At 39.2% G+C, this 19,357-nt stretch overlaps 2 protein-coding genes across 3 annotated transcripts; both read left to right on the top strand.

Moving 5' to 3' along the window:
• Positions 1-8,368: 8,368 nt before the first annotated feature.
• LOC136222389 (uncharacterized) lies at positions 8,369-16,748 on the top strand. 2 transcript variants are annotated; one of them, XM_066010107.1, is made up of 7 exons: positions 8,369-8,527; positions 14,020-14,124; positions 14,291-14,472; positions 14,582-14,868; positions 15,077-15,293; positions 15,758-15,962; positions 16,130-16,748. In XM_066010107.1, exons 2-7 carry the CDS (start codon positions 14,032-14,034, stop codon positions 16,253-16,255), a joined length of 1,110 nt encoding a protein of 369 aa, XP_065866179.1. In that variant the 5' UTR covers positions 8,369-8,527; positions 14,020-14,031; the 3' UTR covers positions 16,256-16,748. The 2 variants fall into 2 exon arrangements, with proteins under 2 accessions (XP_065866179.1, XP_065866180.1); XM_066010108.1 differs by lacking the exon at positions 8,369-8,527 and adding an exon at positions 10,614-13,899.
• Positions 8,526-10,532, top strand: LOC136222388 (transcription termination factor MTEF18, mitochondrial-like). The gene has a single exon (XM_066010106.1). It carries the CDS (start codon positions 8,636-8,638, stop codon positions 10,370-10,372), a length of 1,737 nt encoding a protein of 578 aa, XP_065866178.1. The 5' UTR covers positions 8,526-8,635; the 3' UTR covers positions 10,373-10,532.
• Positions 16,749-19,357: the final 2,609 nt, after the last annotated feature.

Genomic DNA, 19,357 nt, shown 5'->3' with positions numbered 1-19,357 from the left:
CATGCCTTTAACCTAATTACCAAGGTCAGCTGAAGCCATACATAGCTTCAGCTTTTCTAAGGTTACAACCTTAGTCAACATGTCTGCAGGATTCTTTGTGCCTGGAATCTTCATCAACTGCAATATCTTCCTGTCCAAGAGATGCCGTATGTAGTGATACTTCAACTCTATATGCTTTGTTCTTGAGTGAAAGGCAGGATTCTTTGCCAAATGAATGGCACTCTGACTGTCGCTGTACAGAATAGGATCCTTCTGCTCCTTTCCCAACTCACGCAAGAAATTCTGCAACCATACCATCTCCTTACTAGCCTCAGTCACTACAACGTACTCAGCTTCTGCAGTAGACAAAGCCACCACCTTATGCAGCTTTGAAGCCCAAGAGACAGCAGTACCACCCAATGTGAAGACATATCCGGTTGTACTTCTTCTCTTGTCAAGGTCACTAGATGCCAAATCTGCATCCACATATCCTGTCAACATAACTTTCTTGCCCTCAAAACATAGGGTCTGTTCAGTGGTTCCCTTCAGGTATCTCAAAATCCACTTTACTGCTTCCCAATGCTTCTTACCAGGGTCTCCCATGAAACGACTAACAACTCCCACAGCATGTGCAATATCCGGCCTTGTGCACACCATTGCATACATCAAGCTGCCAATTGCTGAGGCATACGGAATTCTCTCCATCTGGACTCGCTCTTCTCTGCTCTTGGGTGAGTCATGTTTAGATAGCTTGAAATGGCTACCCAAAGGAACCGTAGCTGGCTTGGCATCTTGCATGCCGAATCTAATCAAGACCTTCTTGATATACTCAGCTTGTGAGAGATACAACTTTCCAGCCTTCCTATATCTGTCAATCCTCATGCCCAGAATCTGCTTAGCTTCTCCGAGATCTTTTATAGCAAACCGCTCAGATAACTGCTTCTTCAGTTTTCTCACTTCTCGAGCACTCGACCTTGCAATCAGCATATCATCAACATATAACAGTAAAATTATGTAGCCTTCATTCAATTTCCTGAAGTAACAACAATGATCAACTTCACTCCTCACGAACTCAATTTCGTGCATGAATCCGTCAAATTTCTTGTACCACTGTCTTGGAGCTTGTTTTAGACTATACAAGCTCTTGTTCAACTTGCACACAAGCTCAGCGTTATCAGACTCATAGCCCTGAGGTTGCTTCATATAGATGTCTTCATCTAAGTCCCCATGAAGAAATGCCGTTTTTACATCCATTTGCTGCAGCTCCAAATCTTCTGCAGCTACCATACTCAACACTAAACGAATAGTAGTCAGCTTCACCACTGGAGTAAAAACGTCAGTATAATCTATGTCGTACCTCTGCTGAAAGCCTTTCACGACCAGCCTTGCCTTGTAGCGTTTGCTACCATCAGCCTCTTCTTTGATTCTGAAAATCCACCTGTTTTGTAGAGCCTTCTTACCCTTTGGAAGCTCAACAAGTTCCCAGGTGCCATTGGTCATCGAGGAATCCATCTCATCATCTATTGCAAGCCTCCACTTGCTCGCATCCTCTCCACGAGATGCTTCCAAGTAGCTTTTTGGTTCACCACTATCTGTCAACAGCATGTAGTTGCTTGTAGGCGTGTACCTGTCAGGTGCTCTACGCTCTCTAGTGGATCTGCGCAGTGTAACCGGTGGAGTTTGGGGTTCTTCTACCTCCTCCACAACTACCTCCTTGCTCCCACCAGAATTCGTGATGTCTAGGTCCATGACCTCTGGTCCTGCATCACCAGTATCAGATGCGCCCAGACTATCTTTGTACATTATCTGCTCGTTGAAAACAACATGCCGACTGCGAATAATCTTCCTGTTCTGACTGTCCCAGAACCGATATCTGAAATCATCACCACCGTATCCAATAAACGTGCACTTAATAGACTTCGCATCTAACTTACTTCTCTCAAGGGGAGCAATATGAACATATGAATCACATCCAAATACTCGTAGAAAGGATAGATTTACCTGTTTGCCACTCCAAGCCTCTTCAGGAATGCCACTCTCCAAGGGACTCGATGGCCCTCTGTTGATCAAGAATGCTGCAGTGTTAACTGCTTCTGCCCAGAACGTCTTCGGAAGTCCACACTTCAGCCTCATGCTTCTAGCATGCTCACACAGAGTTCTGTTCATTCGTTCTGCAACTCCGTTCTCCTGAAGAGTGCCTTTCAGAGTCTTCTCCATGCGAATTCCATTCTCAGCACAGAATTCCTTGAATTCCCTAAGCTCATACTCTCCACCATTGTCAGACCTCAAGCACTTTACCTTCAAACCTGTCTCATTCTCAACCAGGGCCTTCCATTTTCGAAAGGAATCAAAAGCATCAGATTTCTTTCTCAGAAAATAGATCCACACTTTCCTAGTGGAGTCGTCAATGAGGGTCATGTAATACAAAGCTCCACCAAGAGATTTCACAGGTGCAGGACCCCATAGATCATTGTGAACTAACTCCAACTTCTCTTTCTTCAAAGTTCTGCCACCCTTAGAGAAACTAACTCTTTTCTGCTTCCCAAAGATGCAATCCTCACACAGCCCAAGATCAGCAGATTTCAGACCCGGCAACAGACCCTTTGAACACAGCACTTTCATCCCCTTTTCACTCATGTGACCAAGATGATAGTGCCACAAATCTGCATTGACATTCTCCCTCACGACATCAATGCTATTGAAAACGTTGTCTGTTAAGTACAACGATCCAACCTTCTCACCACGGGCAACCACCATGGCTCCTTTGGTCATTTTCCAAGCACCACCTGCAAAGATTACACAATAACCTTCATCATCCATTTGCCCAATTGACAATAGATTTCTCTTTAGGCCAGGAGCATGCTTTACTCCAGACAACTTTATCACAGATCCATTCGGAGATTTGATCGAAACATCTCCCTTCCCTACAATCTCCAAAGGCTCATCATCAGCAAGATAAACCTTTCCAAATTTCCCAGGGGTATAGTTTTCCATCAAATCTGCACTACTACATGAATGAAACGAAGCTCCTGAGTCTAATACCCAAGACTCCAGAGGCCTTCTTACACTCAATACCAGGGCTTCTGCTGCTGTTTCTGCAGTTGAATTACTCAAAATCAACGCATCACCAAAATCCTCGCTGGCTGAATTCACTGACTTCTCCTTCTGCGGTGCCTTGCATTCACTCTTGTAATGACCATTCTCATTACAATTCCAGAACTTGATGTGGTTCTTGTCCTTCACAGGTTTCCCTCTCCCTTTGGACTTAGACCTGCCACGATTCTGCTTTGACCTGCGATCTGACCTGCCCCGATTCTCTGCATTCAAGGCTGATCCAGATGTGGAACCTGACTCTTTCCTGCGAATCTCCTCGCTTATAATCAAGTCTCTAACATCATCAAACCTAAGTTTTTCTTTCCCTGTTGAAGCACTTAGGGCAGTAACCGTGCCACTCCAACTTTCTGGTAAAGAAGATAATAGAATTAGGGCTAATACCTCTTCGTCGAAATCAATATCCACAGAACTTAATTGAGTGATCGTCATATTAAAATCATTCAGATGCGTCGCCACTGCTATATTCTCCGTCATCTGTAGATTAAACAGTCGTCGCATCAGATGAACTTTATTGGCCGCGGAAGGCTTCTCATATAACGAACTCAAAATCTCCAACATCTCCTTCGTGGTCTTTGCCTTCACCGTGTGATGCACCACGTTTCTGGATAGCGACAGGTGAATCACGCTCATCGCTTTTCTGTCCAACAACTTCCACTCTTCATCATACATATCCTCCGGCTGCTCACCCAAAGGCTGGTACAGATCTTTACCGTACAGGTAATCCTCGATCTGCATCTTCCAAAAACCAAAATCCGAACCATCGAATTTCTCCATAGGGGTTTTTCCGTCTCCCATCGTAATTACCCTCGCTCTGATACCAGTTGTTAGGAATAATTGAAATTACGATAAACGAAAATAAGCAAAAAAACACACAAGAATTGGTTACCCAGTTCGCCACTCAATATGAATGACTACGTTTGGGGGCACTACCAAGCCAGGATATTTACTATAAGCCCAACAAGACAGTGCAAAAATTGATATAGTTTGTTGACGACGACGGCAATATCTGGACGTGTCAAAGTAAGATACTGAAGTGTTCCACCAGTGTTGCGATACTCGTCCCCTGATGGAAGAGTCGTGCCATGCTCCTTGGATATATTCAGAGTGGTGGCCATAGGAGTGGAGCAAGTTTTGCTATCACCCATCTCCACCCGCTCAATGATATCTCCAGCATACTTTGCTTGTGATAGGTGAATGCCTTGATCGGTGTAGGCAATCTCAATACCAAGAAAATAAGAAGCCTGGCCAAGATTGCGAATATGAAATTCAGATTCAATGGCATGGATAGTATAACTAATGAGAGCCGAACTCGTACCTGTGACAAGAATTTCATCAACGTAGCATAAAACGTAATAAAACGTAGATTTTGTCTATACCTGTATGTCGGGTGAACAAAGAATTGTCTGCCTGTGAAATGGAAAAACCCAAGATACAAAGGAATTTTTTGGGACGTAAAAACCATTCTTGCGAAGCCTACTTGAGCCCGTAAATAGATTTATGGAGCAAGCACACATGATTGGGATGATCCTTGTCTTGAAAACACGGTGGTTGCTCCATAAAGATTGTTTTATTAAGATTGGCATGAAGGAAGCCTTTGAAACATCCAGCCGATTAATATACCAATTATGAGCGGCAACAAGGGAAAAATTGATATAACCCGGACTAAAAATTTGGATTCTCACATGGAGCAAATACATTTACCGGATGGGCCAGTTACTCGAGCACGCGCAAAGAAGTTCAAAGAGGAGCTTCAAACATATATTGTACAAATATTAGATATGTCGGAGTAAAATGACACAAATGAAATTCAGGAAGCTCTAACTTTTTCTTACCTCTCGGGTTATTCGGAAAGCGGATACATCAAAAAAACCGAACACAGACTAAACAAAACAAGCGGTGAAATTGAATCAAAATCACCATATGAATTTTAACCATTTGGATTTATGGGAAAAATAAAATCAATTCAATATGAATTGATTTAATTCCTTTTCAATGGTCAAAATTACAACTTCCAAAAAAAAAAACTATGTGAACCTAATAAATTCCATGAGAATTGAGTTTTGTTTTCTCATTTGCATTATTGTCAAATTATGGTATTGATTTTCTTTGTCTTAATGGTTGATTAAATCAAGTACTTAAATGTCCTTGTATTATTGTTGTTATCAAGATATTTCAAGGGCAATTCAAGTCATTGTTTGTATTTTTTTATCTATTTAAGGATGGGTTTTTTCATAGGTAACACAGAAGTTTGATATTAATAAAAATATTACTCTTAAGAGTTTGTGAGTGGTTTCTTTTGTGTTCTTTGGGGCACTACTTTGAACAGTTCGGGATTAAATCCTTAATTGTTGGAGATTGGGATTGGGTCTTTACAACCTAGTTTTGTAAGGGTTCTTTTGTGTCTGACCCTGGTTCGTTAGCTTTCCTAGGGATCAAATCTAGTTGTCGGGTTTTCGAGGCACTGTTCCTCGTGGGTTCGCATAAAAAATGATACGAATAGTGGTTGCCTTGACCACATAACTGATTGTCTCTTTATAGTCTAAGCCGAAGTATTTTGTAAATCCATGAGCAACCAACCGTGCTTTGTAACGTTCAATAGTTCCATTAATGTGTTTCTTCATATAAAAGAGCCATCGACAAGTGATGACGCGACGATCTGACGGGTGAGGAACCAAGGTCCAAGTGTCATTTTCCAAGAGAGCTTTGAGTTCGAGAGACATGGCCTCCCTCAATTCTTGTGATTTGATTACTTTGGAGAAGCAACTAGGATCAGGCACAAATACTTCTTTAGAGGAGTGAAGGGCCGAAAATGTTCATCGAGAATGCATCAACAGAAGGTAAGTTAAACCTAGAAAGTTTGCCCTGAGGACAAGAGCAACACATAGAAGTAGTTTTGGAGGCTGGAAGATCATCTTGACTGATGACTTAATTGATGGTGCGAGAATGATAATAACCAAGATGAGCATGCCACTGTGAATACCTCCTTCAGTGTACTGGGAAGAGTGTATAGGCCATCTTTACTCGGGCCGAACAAGAGGGTTTCCTTGCAGACCTGATCCTTAATAAAATAATGAGAAGGCTAAAATTCAAAGTAACATGAGTTATCACGGGAAAACTTTTGAACAGAAAGCAGGGATTTTATAAGTTTAGGAACCATAATACATCTTTAAGTTTAAATCTATGAACAGTAGAAGTTCCTAAATGAGAAATTGGAAAACCTTAACCCTTACCAAATTGAATATTGTCAAACCTTTGATATGGTGCAAGCTGTTGCATATTCTGGGCATTATTCGTTATGTGATGGGTAACACCCGTGTCGGGATACCAAGGTTGATTAGTGCCATCAAACTCAGAGAACTGAGGATATCCAAAGGGTCCATATGTCCAAGTTATATGAGCTTATGGGCAAAAGGATTTTTTAGGGGCATCTCCATCCTTAAAAGGGACGAGAAAAGCCGGAGTGTGTTGATGAAGGTCTTTGATACTAACGTTTAGAGGTGCAGTGATCAACCTAGTGGTGAGTATCACTATAGAGAAAGCAACTGCTTCTTTTCTTCTTGCTTTTGACAAGTGTGGAAGTCCCATCAACCGTCTTAGTGGAAATATTCGCCATATGAAGGGGGTCGGTGCTTTTAAGAAGAAGTTCATGACATACCGACTTATCATAAAGTTCATACCATTCGACTAGAGACATGCGACAAACATTGAGTGCCGTGAGAACACCCTGATATTCTGAACCGAGATGTTTGAACATAGTAGTAATAAGTTGAGTAGCACTAGCAAGAGTACCGGCTATAGTAAGTTCATCAACAATAATCTTAAGTTTCTGAAGATACACAACCATTGACATGTCATTCTCGCGAAGGTCATTGAGTCCAAGAGTCAACTAGATACGCATGTTTTCAGAAACTGTTCCATATGTGCGTTCAAGTAACCACAACTATCGAGCAGAGTCAATATTGGTAAATGTTGAGATTACATCTTCAGATAATGATGTCAGAATAGTAGCAAGTGCAAGATGATCATGTTGTTCCTAGTGATAGAACGTTGTATTATACATGAAGCTTTCTGAGACATTACAATCAACCCCAACACCACGAGGCACATATTTAGCTAGTGGTGGTGTAACACCCGAGCAATGCTTATCAAAAATGTGTATGGCCTGAAGGGTAGCAACAATATAAGTTTTCCAAATGTGATAGTTGGTTAGTGTAAGTTTGATTGAGATTTGAAGGATGTGAGTGGAGGCGAATGGTAGAAGATACTGGATTGGAAGTGTATCTGTAAATTGAGTAGGGGAGACAAACATATGGGGACAGGTAGTATGGTCCTGAGGGGCAGTAAGAGAAACATGAGAATTAGAATAGATAGACGAAGGCGGGATAGGGTTCGAGTGATGCGTCTGGGATGGCTCAATAGGGCGAAGTGTGGTTGGAGGAATAGAGGTGGGATACTGCGGATGGTGCCAATCTATGTAAGACGCGGGTCTATAAATACCACTCGGGTTCTAGGAAGAAAATAAAGAAGGAGAATTAAACGACTAGGGAATGGAAGATTGAGGAATGGTGGATTGAGAAGGCAACAACATAAGTTCAGGCAAAGGGGCATGAGTTCAGATCAGCGGAGGCATAAAGGAATGGAGAGGGAATGAACGATCGGTAACCATAGTGAACAAGTTGTTGAAATATGAATTAGACTGTTCCGGAGATGAGACAGAAGCCATGGTAGGTTTAGAGGATGTCGTGATCAACGAAAAAAATAGTTGAGCAGCCGGCGCCGCAGAGATGAGGTGAGAGGAGGCCAGATTATTGAGCCTTAAAATTGAATTAGCCATGACTCTGATACCATGTAAGTGCTAAATAATTATTGTAAAGGTGTTTGATAAATTGTACTAAGGTTTACACACATTTTTTTATCACATGAACCTTAATAATCATGTAGTCTTTGGTCATTCATCATTAGATCTCGATTTATTAGAATTCTATTATAGAGATTTAAAGCATTATAAGACTTAAATTTAATAAGCTCATATCTAAGTTAACGGTGGATCATTCATTTAGTCGTTAAAGGCTATACAAATAATGTTACACCAGTTTTATACAATGAAGAGGACTATATAATTTAGGTTACTTAGGTTAAAAAAACTCAACTATATAATCAAACTTTTTTTTTTTTTTTGGAGAAAACTATATAATCAAACTTGTTCAGTTAATTTTGATTTTGATTTTGATTTTAATATTAAATATATATAAAGTTTAAGGATTTTTAGGTTACAAAATAAAATTTAAAGGGTCATATAGTCTGCGAAGGACAAACAGCTAAAATAGCGTCTCAATTCAAGCCTCAACTGAACCAGCAGAAGTAGAAGAAACCCTGAATCTCCATATCTTCATCATCAGTCATTTTACTCAACTAACCCGCCATAAAACCCAAGGTAAGAACCAGAAATCCCTCTATTCTCCATTTCCGTCGATTTTATAATTCCTGCTTCCATTTTTCTGAAAACGAATTCTTTCTTTATGTATTCATCACCAACCTAACCATGATCCGTTTGCATATACTTCGAACACCTGCTATTCTAAAATGGGCTTCTATCAATTTTTTTGATAGCTATAAAATTCCAGTATGGCCATCTGGGTCGTTGTTCTGCATTGCAAATAACCCTAGGTTTTATAGGAGAAAAGAGGTAGTTGATAATGATATGGATGGCGAAATCACTCCCCAAATCGGTGAGGCCACGATAAAACGAGCTCAGGCTGCACTTATAGACTACTTGCATTCTACTAGAACCCTAGAGCTTGCTGATGCAGAGCATATGAGTAAAAACTCCCCTGTTTTTCTTGCTAAGCTATTAGAAAAGGTTGGTTGTACTACTCTTTCAGATACTGGACGTTCTGTAACTCGTTTCTTGCGTTATCACCCTATTAATGAATTTGAGCCTTTCTTTGAGAGTTCTGGTTTAAGACCTCATCAATATGAGTCTCTTCTTCCACGTGATTTGATGTTTTTGACTGATGATGATTTGCTGCTAGTAAATTATAGCGTTCTTTGTAGTTATGGGATACCAAGAAATAAGGTGGGGAAGATTTACAAAGAAGCAAGAGAAGTTTTTCAGTATAACTATGGGGTCTTGGCATCGAAACTTAAGGCTTATGAAGAGGTGGGGCTTGAGCAGTCTTTTATAGGTAAAATGGTGATTTGTAGCCCCAACCTTTTGACTGGAAATGTCAATGTATACTTTATTAAGTCAGTTGAGATATTGAGGAAAGGAGGGAAAGAATGTTGTTGGATTGAGCAGCATTTATCCGATAAGATTTCTTATAATTGGAGTCGGTTGTATGCAATTCTAGAATTATTTAGCAACGCAGGTTACTCTGAAGAAGACTTGGGCAGGCTGATGGGCAGGCATCCAGGAATTCTCTTTGAGAGTTCAGGGGAAAATACATTATCACTAATTGGGTTTCTATTTAAATTTGGATCCTCAATAAACCAGATGCATTACATGTTTCTAGAATTCCCAGAGATGACAGTTGGAAAGTTCCTTTCGAATTTGAAGCAATGTTTTCTTTTGTTCAATGAGATTGAGATGGAGACAGAAGATATTGGGAAGATCATCTGTTCTCATTCACTTGTACTGGGTTCATGTTCATTGAAGAAGACAAACAGCTTACTTTCTGCCTTAAATGTTGGAAAGAAGCGACTTTGTGATATCATCTTGCAGAACCCAGAAGAAATGAGGAACTGGGTGATGGGATCAAAAGTCAAACCGATGCCAAGCACAGGAGAGAGGCTGACATCACAAATGCTGAAGACTAACTTCTTGGTGGACTTGGGATTTGTAGAGAAGTCAAAGGAAATGGAAAAGGCACTCAAGGTTTTCCGAGGCAAAGGAGATGAGCTCCAAGAGAGATTTGATTGTATCATGCAAGCTGGTTTGGATAGGAAGGATGTTATTCAAATGATTAAAATAGCTCCTCAAGTTCTTAACCAGAGAAAGGAGGTTATCCAAATGAAGATCGATTATTTTCTAAATGATTTGGGTTATCCTGTATCATCATTAGTCTCATTTCCTGCATTTCTTACCTATACAATACCTACTATAAAGCTTAGATTGACTATGTACAATTGGCTGAAAGATCATGGAAAAGTTGGATCCACGCTTTCCTTGAGCTCTTTAATTGGATGCTCAGATAAATTGTTTGTCAAGCGGTATGTAGAACTTCATCCTAGAGGCCCTGAAGTTTGGCAGGATCTGAAGAAAAATATTGTTACTAAATAACAGCATTTTGACATGTTATAACTTGTATGCGATAAGTTGTCTCTGTGAAAGAGAATTAATGGAGATCCTAGTTCTGTTATTTCTGCAGGCTGGGAATGGTTTGATAATCTTTCTTTGCATTAAGAGCGATTTTGCTATAGTTAGCTAGTAGAATATAAAAATTGGTAGCAAAGGAGATTTACAACCAGGTAATGATTTGTTGTCTCGATCTGTATCTGTCATTGCTTTGATATTAATTTTGCATGTCTTCCCTGGTTTGTTAGGCCAAGGTAAAAAAAAATGAATACATGTAGAAAGAGCTATTGAGGGCGAGCCTTGGCGCAACGGTAAACGTTGTTGTCGTGTGACCAAGAGGTCACGGGTTCGAGTCTTAGGAGCGGCCTCTTGCCAAATAAATTGGTAGGGGAAGGCTTGCCCCCAGTACACCTTGTGGTGGGACCCCTCCCCGGACCCTCGCTCAGCGGGGACGCGTAGTGCGACCGGGCCGCCCTTTTACATGTAGAAAGAGCTATTCAATTGAAGTCTAGAGAATAAATAACCCTGGCCTTTGGATAGTCATAAATTTATCATGTATTCCTTGGCATGATTTAATTGTATTTAGCACCAGAGCTTAATGCACTAACATATTACTTCGGGATAAGGGCCAAATTTGATCTTAACGTTTTCGGGAAAGTGCAGATTTGGCGCTAACATACGAAATGGTCCAAATTTAACCCCAACGTTTCCAAGCAAGATCATATTTAGTCAAACCAGCCTTTTCAAATTTTCAGTAACGTAAAGCTAAAATTGATCTTGCTTGAAACATTAGGGTTAATTTTGTATCATTTCGTGCGTTAAGGCCAAATTTGCACTTTCCTAAAAAAGTTAGGGTCAAATTTGACCCTTATCCCTATTTCTTCCTGTTTTTTTGTATTGAGTTCCTGTATTCATGTTTCATGGAAGAATTTGTTTTCAGTTGCTAAAAGAAGAGGATAAATGATGCTCAGTCTGTCTCAAAATAAATCTCCCAAGTTCAAATCAATTGATTGGCAGTTAATTTAGATTAAGTTTGTGTTCTGATTAGGTTTTGATCACTTGTTAAACAAATGAAATTTTGTGTCAAATTGCCGGAAGATTCTTTACTTTTCCTGTCTCTGTGTTATGGGAGAGTGTTCTTAAACTAACAATTAAAAGCATATACAACTGATAAAAGAATGAGAAAAATAAAGTCAGCAGAATTTCTTAATTATAATATTGTCTTACTGAATATTTTTGGAAGAGAAAAGTAATAAATGTTCTCTTTATTAATTTTTTTCCAATAATGTTGATTACAAAATTAATAAAGTAACTCGTCTTCCAAAATATATAAATTTTGTACACTTAATTACTAAAATATATAAATTTTGTACACTTAATTACTTGGCATAATGAAACCTACTGAATAAATGCAGCTGTCACTTTGCTGCTGCGTCACCTATCCTTTGCCTATATTGTTACAAATTAAATAATAAGTCTCTAAGTCTGTATTTCATTATTGTCTGTTGAGTCTGTTATCTTATTGAGTCTTCTGTTATCTTATTGAGTCTGTATAGGTCATGGGTCTCTTCCTACACCCATACTTTCATCACTGTATATATATGTGTAAAGCTTACCTATCAAAATCATGAAGTAAGAAATACTTTCATCATTTCATGGTATCAGAGCCAGTTTGGTCAAGTGGTCCAAGGTTCGATTCCTGGCAGCTCCATTTGTTGATTTAATTGTAGGACATGGTAATATGGGCCTGTGTTGTGCACGCTTCAAGCCCAGTGGGCATTCGCGTGTGGTAGTTCAAATGGTTCATTGACATGATATCAGAGCCAGTGTGACCAAGTGGTCCAGGGTTCGATTCCTGGCAGTCCCATTTGTTGATTTAATTGCAGGACATGGTAATATGGGCCTGTGTTATGAAGTGGACCATGAACTATCAGCTTGAGCTTTTAGTTCAAATGGTTCCATGACACTGAGAAAGCCGGTGACCCTCAACTTGCCGCTGTTTTGAGGTCTAAACTTTTTTTCCTTTTTCCTTCTGTTTTACTAGTCAGACTATTTCAGGAGCAGAAGTTGTAGATTTTTAGTAGCTATCATCCTCCTTTTTTGAGATTGAATGTGGTTGCCTTGTTCCCAATTTAAAATTGTAGTAGCTTAAAACTTTTTTCCCCCTAGCATGTTTCTTGCTTTTTTTTTTCTTTTTATTAAAGTTGTTATAATAGGTTTCTCTAACATTTTCTATCTATTAATCCATATGATTATGTCTCCAGAATTTGAGTTAAAAAATCATAGTCTCTGGAGTTCTAGAATTTTTCAAATTGAAGCTCGTGGATGTTGTGAATTCAGTTCTAAAATATAATCTTTGAGGTTTCAGAGAGTTCAAATATGTATGAGAGCAGAAATTTGTTAAGAGGTAGTAGCATCAATAGTCATCATACTTTTAGTGGATGATACATATTCATTGTACCATCTGCAAAATTTTACCTTCATTTTCAGCCATTTGATTTTATAGTTGGAGCTTGTGTGTCACCAAGACCTGTTCCGGTTGAATTGAACCAGCCAGCTCCACATCAAAACTTTCTAGTAGGGATGCTTCAACGGAATGAGGTTTGTCAGCCTTCTTCAACATGGAAGCATATGGGGTGTATCTTTGAGTGTGTTGGAAGTTGCAGCTCATAAGCAACTTGACCAATGCGTTTTAGCACTCGAAATGGCCTGTAAAAACGAGCTGCTACTTGTTGGTTGACACGCTGGGCTACAAATTGTTGCTTGTGAGGCCTCAGCTTTAGATACACGCAGTCTCCTGTTTCAAAGGAAACATCTCTACTATGCCTATCTGCCTCTTTCTTCATCAGAATTTGTGCCTTTTCTACAATCGAGCCAAAGCTTATGTGCAATTAGTTAGCTCTCGTGCTACCCGTCCCACCCTAACCTCTCCCGGAACATAATGCAAGAGAGTTGGAGTTTTTGTGCCATAAACCACCTCAAACAGTGTGACTCCTGTTGACACGTGGAATGCGGTGTTATCCCAATATTCTGCCCAGGGTAACCAGCTGTTCCACAGGAAAACAGCACAGATACTTCTTGAGGCATCTATTGATGACTTCTGTCTGTCGATCCATTTCCGAATGATAAGCTGATGACATATTCAGCTTGGTTCCCTGCATAACAACTCTTTCTAAAGTCACTAACTATGGCTAGGGGAATGCCATGTAATCTGATAATCTCCTTCACAAACATATTAGCTATAGATTTGCAGATTAGGGGGTGCTATAAGAGGATAAACTGAGCATTTACTTAATCTTTCAACCATGACCAAAATTGCATCGAAACCCTTTGATTTTGGAAGTTTAGTGATGAAGTCCATTGAGATTTCATTCCAAATCATTTCTGGAATATTCAGTGGTTACAGTAAGTCCGCAGGAGCTAGCAAGGTTTTTCTGCAATTTCCATATAGAACCCTATCAATTTTTGGCTTTGATTGGTATTATTATCCTTGTCATTCCATATAGTCCAAGGTAGATAGACTAGCCTGAGTTCTTAGTTTCTTTCATTTTTCTTCTTTCTCATTATCATTAGTACGGACTATATACATTTCTAACTCGATTCTAATATTGTAGTTTGTTTTGTTCTAACAGTCAAGGAAAATTATGGGCCGAGTCCTACTTGGCATGCCTGGACCATGGGCTGATGATAATCATGAGCTATCTGACTATTGTACAACTAAAATTGGTGGAATTCCGGTTGGTAACTATCTTCTTATTTCAATTAATTTTGTTTATTGACACTTGTTTTATGTAAATTCTTATATTTTTTATTTACTGATATGTTTTATATATTTGTTGTTGACATTTGAATTATTTAATGTAAATTTCTATTTTTTTTAATACTTCCATCCACTTTCAACAGGATTGGCCTTTTCCTCATCAGGGCTTAACAGCAAATCTGCTTAATTGTGGCGTCTGTGGAAGAAAGCTTTGTCTCGTTGCTCAGGTTTATGCTCCACTTTCCAATGGAAACTTCGTGGTTGAAAATCGTCTTATTTTGGTTTTTGGTTGTATAGTGCCAGAATGTGGCACTAATCCTAATAGGTATTACGCATATCTTTGAATCTCTAATTGCCTGATTATTCTTTTCCTTTTATCTATTAGTTTAGTTTTCCTTTTATATATTTTCTTTTGGATTTGTGTTGATTCTCAGCTGGCGTGCTCTTCGCCTTCAAAAATTGGATAATGAAAGAGAGCAGTTTACAAGTTCTGAAGAAGTGCTTCCTTCAGCTGCTCCTTCTGTTTCAGTTTCAAAAACCAACTGGTTGGATGATGAAAGCGATGAGGATATTGATCTTGAGGATTTGAGTAAAGCACTTTCTGAAGCTGGATTCTTGGCTTCTAATTCAAAGAAACCGCAGAAGAATGTGCAAACCGAGTCCTTTATCAATTCTTTGTCTCTGAGTCCAACGAGAAAATTGGTAGACCTGGATATACCAGGTAAGTTGCTATCTTCATCATTAATTGCTTATTACTAATACCAATGTACTTGCTATTTTCTTAGACTTTCATGTTTGATACCTATTCCAATGTTATTTGAATTTTTGAATTAGTTCAACGTTGTTATTTTATTGGTTTCTTTGGTTTTTCTCAAATTGTTGTGATGTTCAAAATTCATGACCCAGTTTATTTTTTCTGGTTATTGCAGTGGTTCCTTGTTTTTACATTTACACTCAGGAAGAACCATCTTTGAGGGATGTTGCTAACTCCAATCTTTCCATGAAGGAGAGACATATGGATAATGATAATGAAGAACAAGAAGTATGGGTCGATGAAGTTTATGAATATGATAAAGCTTTAACTGCAGACAGGACATATCTTAAGTTCAAAAAGAAATTGGATGCTAACCCAGAACAATGCTTCAGGTATAGAGTCTGGAAATAAGATATTGTTGTTTTAGGCATTTGATTATAGAGATACCTTACTATTTTAGTTATGGAGGTTCGTTCTTCTGCCATTTTTTCAATTTATGATCTCATGTTGAATTGATGCTTGGTGGCAATACAGTAAAGGCACAAAAGCTAAACCTATAGAATCTGCCAAGATCTTTTAAGCTTTACGTTGAAGTGTTGAGATTTAACTCTATCCCAAGAGCATAATAGAATTTCTCCCCAAACCCCTCACATGAAAATGTACCCCTAACGTTATTAGCATGTCCTGGAAAAGTTGTGATTTAAAGCAGCTTCTTTTACTATTTTGTGCCCAATACTTTATTTATTTTCTTGTTCACCTTGGGGCTTATGTGGAATTTCATTTATTGTTTCCTGATTTCATAGATGGTTTATATCTCATTTGTAGTCTTCAATTTTCGTGAACACACTTTATTCAGGTACCTCTACGGAGGAAAGCCTCTTATAGCAGCAGCTGAGGTGGGAGACCCCGGGACATGCAAGCTCTGTGGTGGATCAAGGCATTATGAGATGCAGCTGATGCCCCCTTTAATATATTTTCTACAAGATGCTTCTGATAATTGTCAAACAAGTTCTCTACACGATTGGAACTGGATGACACTCCTTGTATTCACTTGCTCAAAGGTTAGTTTCTCAAACATCTATTGTAGGAGTTCATTACTATAGTCTCCATTAAATAGGGTATAATAAACTTACGAAAAGCTCGATCTCCGATGCAGTGCAGTACATTTAAGGTTGGTTTAATATTTGAATTAGGAAGAGTTTTATGATTGTTCAATTTGTTATTTCAGAGTTGTTGTAATCAATCTGGTGAAGAAAACTTCAATGGTGAAGGCTGGATTGTTGCAGAGGAGGCTGTTGTCGTACAATCCGAGAAATCGTTCAATGAATCAACTCATCTTGGCTATTTCTCATAATCTGAACATTTTTATTTTCTTAAAATATATCATAGATGAGAGAAGAGGGCGAGCCTTTGCGCAACGGTAAACGTTGTTGTCGTGTGACCAAGAGGTCACGGGTTCGAGTCTTAGGAGCGGCCTCTTGCCAAATAAATTGGTAGGGGAAGGCTTGCTCCCAGTACACCCTTGTGGTGGGACCCCTCCCCGGACCCTCGCTCAGCGGGATGCGTAATGCACCGGGCCGCCCCTTTTATATCATAGATGAGAGCTTTAATTTTTTCTATTGGAAAATTTTGTTCTGTTATTCCTTGATCTATATATATATTTGTTTTGATGGTTCACAGAGTTGCTTTAGAAAAGGTTGCAATAAAACTGTGGAGTAGTTGTAAAGTTGTTAGCAACCACAAAATTAGTATATTCGGGTGCAATTTTTTTTTTTATTAGACATCAAACTATATAATTAGGACATTGTACTTCAATTTAAATCATTTTAATTTATTTTTCTTTTCCATTTTTAGAGCATACAAGTATTGAAATAGTTGAGAAAATACAAGTTTAAGTTTTGATCAACTTCACATTTGTATGGTTTTTTTTATTAATTACTTTTACTTTGATTGAGCGAATTCAAAAATTAGAATTGGATTACAAATTTTTCGTTCTTGATTGTAAAATTAATTTATAATGTTATTTCGAGTTTTGTTTCCTCTGGTCTTTTGAGGCTCATTAATGTACTTAAAATAAGGGTATTGTTAAATACCGCCCTTAATTTCCGTTTCACCGCACTGTTTTGACCATTTTACCCTTGCCACTTTTTTTCCCCTAAAACCTTAAAAACTCTCTTTAGTTTTCTCTCCCGAGCACAAATTCCGGATTTGAAAAAAATGGATCAAAATATTCCCGAAGACAATGAGTTCGAACACGAGGTAATATTACGAGAATTAAAAACGTTATTAATCATTTTTTTATTTTTTTTTTATTCGAATTTTGCCTGGGCGGGTGGCGATTACCACCCGTTCCTTAGGCCGATCGGATGAACTACCCGATCGGCCTAAGGAACGGGTGGTAATCGCCACCCGCTCCACCCATGGAACGGGTGGTACGCGCCACCCGTTCCACCTTTGGAACGGGCAGTACGCGCTGCCCGTTTCCACCTATGGTGGAACGGGTAGCCTGCCCGTTCAGGCAAAAGTGGGCAGAAATTGCCCCGAACTAATTTCGAACGGGAGAAATAGGCCCGAAGTATTTTTTTTTGTAATTTTAATGTAAAATTTTTTCGTATATTCAGGTAGCGATAGAAGATTGGAACCCCGATAACATTGATTATAGTTCGCGTTTTATAACGGATACCGTTTTCCCCTCTAGTCAGGATGCTATTGATTGGGCAAAAAAGATAGCTATTCAGAATGGGTTTGAGCTTGTAATATCTTCGCACAAACATGGGGGTAAACAGAAGTTGTTGCGCTGTTCACGGGGTGAACGATATAGAGGTGTTGTGAAAAATGATGAAGATCCTGCAATTAGAAAAAGTAAAACTAAAGTGTGCCGATGTAAATTTCAGATTAAAGCCTATCAACATGCAGACCTTTCGGGATGGGGGATAAAGGCTAAGGCTGGGTTAACTGGAATGCATAACCATACAATGCGTATGTATCCAGAGGGAAGTCGGCAAATGAGCGGACTCAGTATCGCATCTAAACAAATTGTGCGTGATATGTCTTCAGCTCAAGCAAAGCCTTGTGCTATTTTAGCAGCAGTTAAAGAAAAACACCCAGAGGACAACTCAGTAATTAAACACATATATAATTACAGGGACAAAATGAGGAGGGACGCGTTTGAAGGTAGAGACCTGGCTAGTCAATTCTACCATATTGCTGTGGAGAACAAATATGTCAATTACACACAGGCTGATTCAGGTGTGATAACGCATGTGTTCATGGCACATCCAGAGTCAATTGATATGTTCAGGACTTACCACTGGTACATCGGCATTGATTCAACGTACAAAACAAACAAGTACAAAATGCCGTTTGTTGAGATTGTTGGGATGACGCCATGCAATAATAACTTCAAGATAGCGTATGCTATTGTTAAAGACGAGACCGAAGGGAGCTATCGTTGGATTTTGCAAAGGCTGAAGATTTTGCTTGGGGATGATCTTAACCCGACCGTTGTTGTTAGTGACAGAGAGCTTGGGTTATTAAAGCCGATACAAGAAGTTTTTCCACAAGCAGCGCACTTGCTATGCACTTGGCATATTAATAAGGATGTGGAAGATCGTGTGTATAGAATCATTGGAGATAAAGGCCTTGCCTCTAAATTCAAGAATGGCAAATGGAGAACAATATTAGAATCATTAACCATTGAGGAGTACGAGACCAATCTTATGATGATGAAGGAAAAGATGAGCAGGTTCAAAGGAGTTATCTCGTATGTTGAGGAGACGTGGTTGGTGCATAAGGAGAAGTTTGTTGTTGCTTGGACAAAGGAGTTCCTACATTTTGGTAACACAACTACTTGTCGAGTGGAGAGCGAACATGCTAGTCTAAAGCAATGGCTCAATACGGCAACTGGGTCCCTTGACACGGTATGGCAGAAGGTTCACAAGCAGATTGAATCACAAGCAACCAATATAAGGTATTTGCAATTTCTTCTACTGCGATTTTGGAATTTGCATTTAGGGTTGTATCATTTCACTAACTAATAATAATTTTGTCTTCGTATCAGGTACATGCTTGAACAGTCGCGGCTTCGTCAAGCAGTCACTTTCACCGGACGCCCATTAAGCCAACTTGTATTCAAAGTCTCTCATTATTGTCTGCAGTTGTTGAATCAAGAGTTAGAGCGTATGAGAGGGTTGAGCCATGAAGTGTACGTGCGTTGCGGTTGTGTATTGAGAACATCGCATAAGATACCATGTGCATGTGAACTGAAACGAGCTTGTGATCTGGAACAAATGATCAGTTCTGAGAGTGTTCACGTGTTTTGGAGAACACTTTTAATCAATCATGGTCACACTGATGAAAATGACGGGCGTAATGATCTGAACGAGGAGCAGCGATATTTTAAGTCCTTAGTGGACCAAGTCTCTAAAGCCGACCCATCTGTAATGCGTAATATTTC

The sequence above is a fragment of the Euphorbia lathyris genome, chromosome 3, assembly GCF_963576675.1.
Source record: "Euphorbia lathyris chromosome 3, ddEupLath1.1, whole genome shotgun sequence".
Taxonomy (NCBI): domain Eukaryota; kingdom Viridiplantae; phylum Streptophyta; class Magnoliopsida; order Malpighiales; family Euphorbiaceae; genus Euphorbia; species Euphorbia lathyris.
The sequence above is the reverse complement of the archived record's forward strand: the minus strand, read 5'-3'. Positions and strand labels throughout refer to the sequence as shown.

Bases quoted from the DNA above. Each gene is read 5' to 3' on its own strand.
- LOC136222388 (XM_066010106.1), top strand. From the start codon at position 8,636: ATGATCCGTTTGCATATACTTCGAACACCTGCTATTCTAAAATGGGCT.
- LOC136222389 (XM_066010107.1), top strand. From the start codon at position 14,032: ATGGGCCGAGTCCTACTTGGCATGCCTGGACCATGGGCTGATGATAAT. The intron at 14,125-14,290 runs GTTGGTAACTAT...CACTTTCAACAG, and splicing joins CTAAAATTGGTGGAATTCCG to GATTGGCCTTTTCCTCATCA. The intron at 14,869-15,076 runs GTAAGTTGCTAT...TGGTTATTGCAG, and splicing joins GGTAGACCTGGATATACCAG to TGGTTCCTTGTTTTTACATT.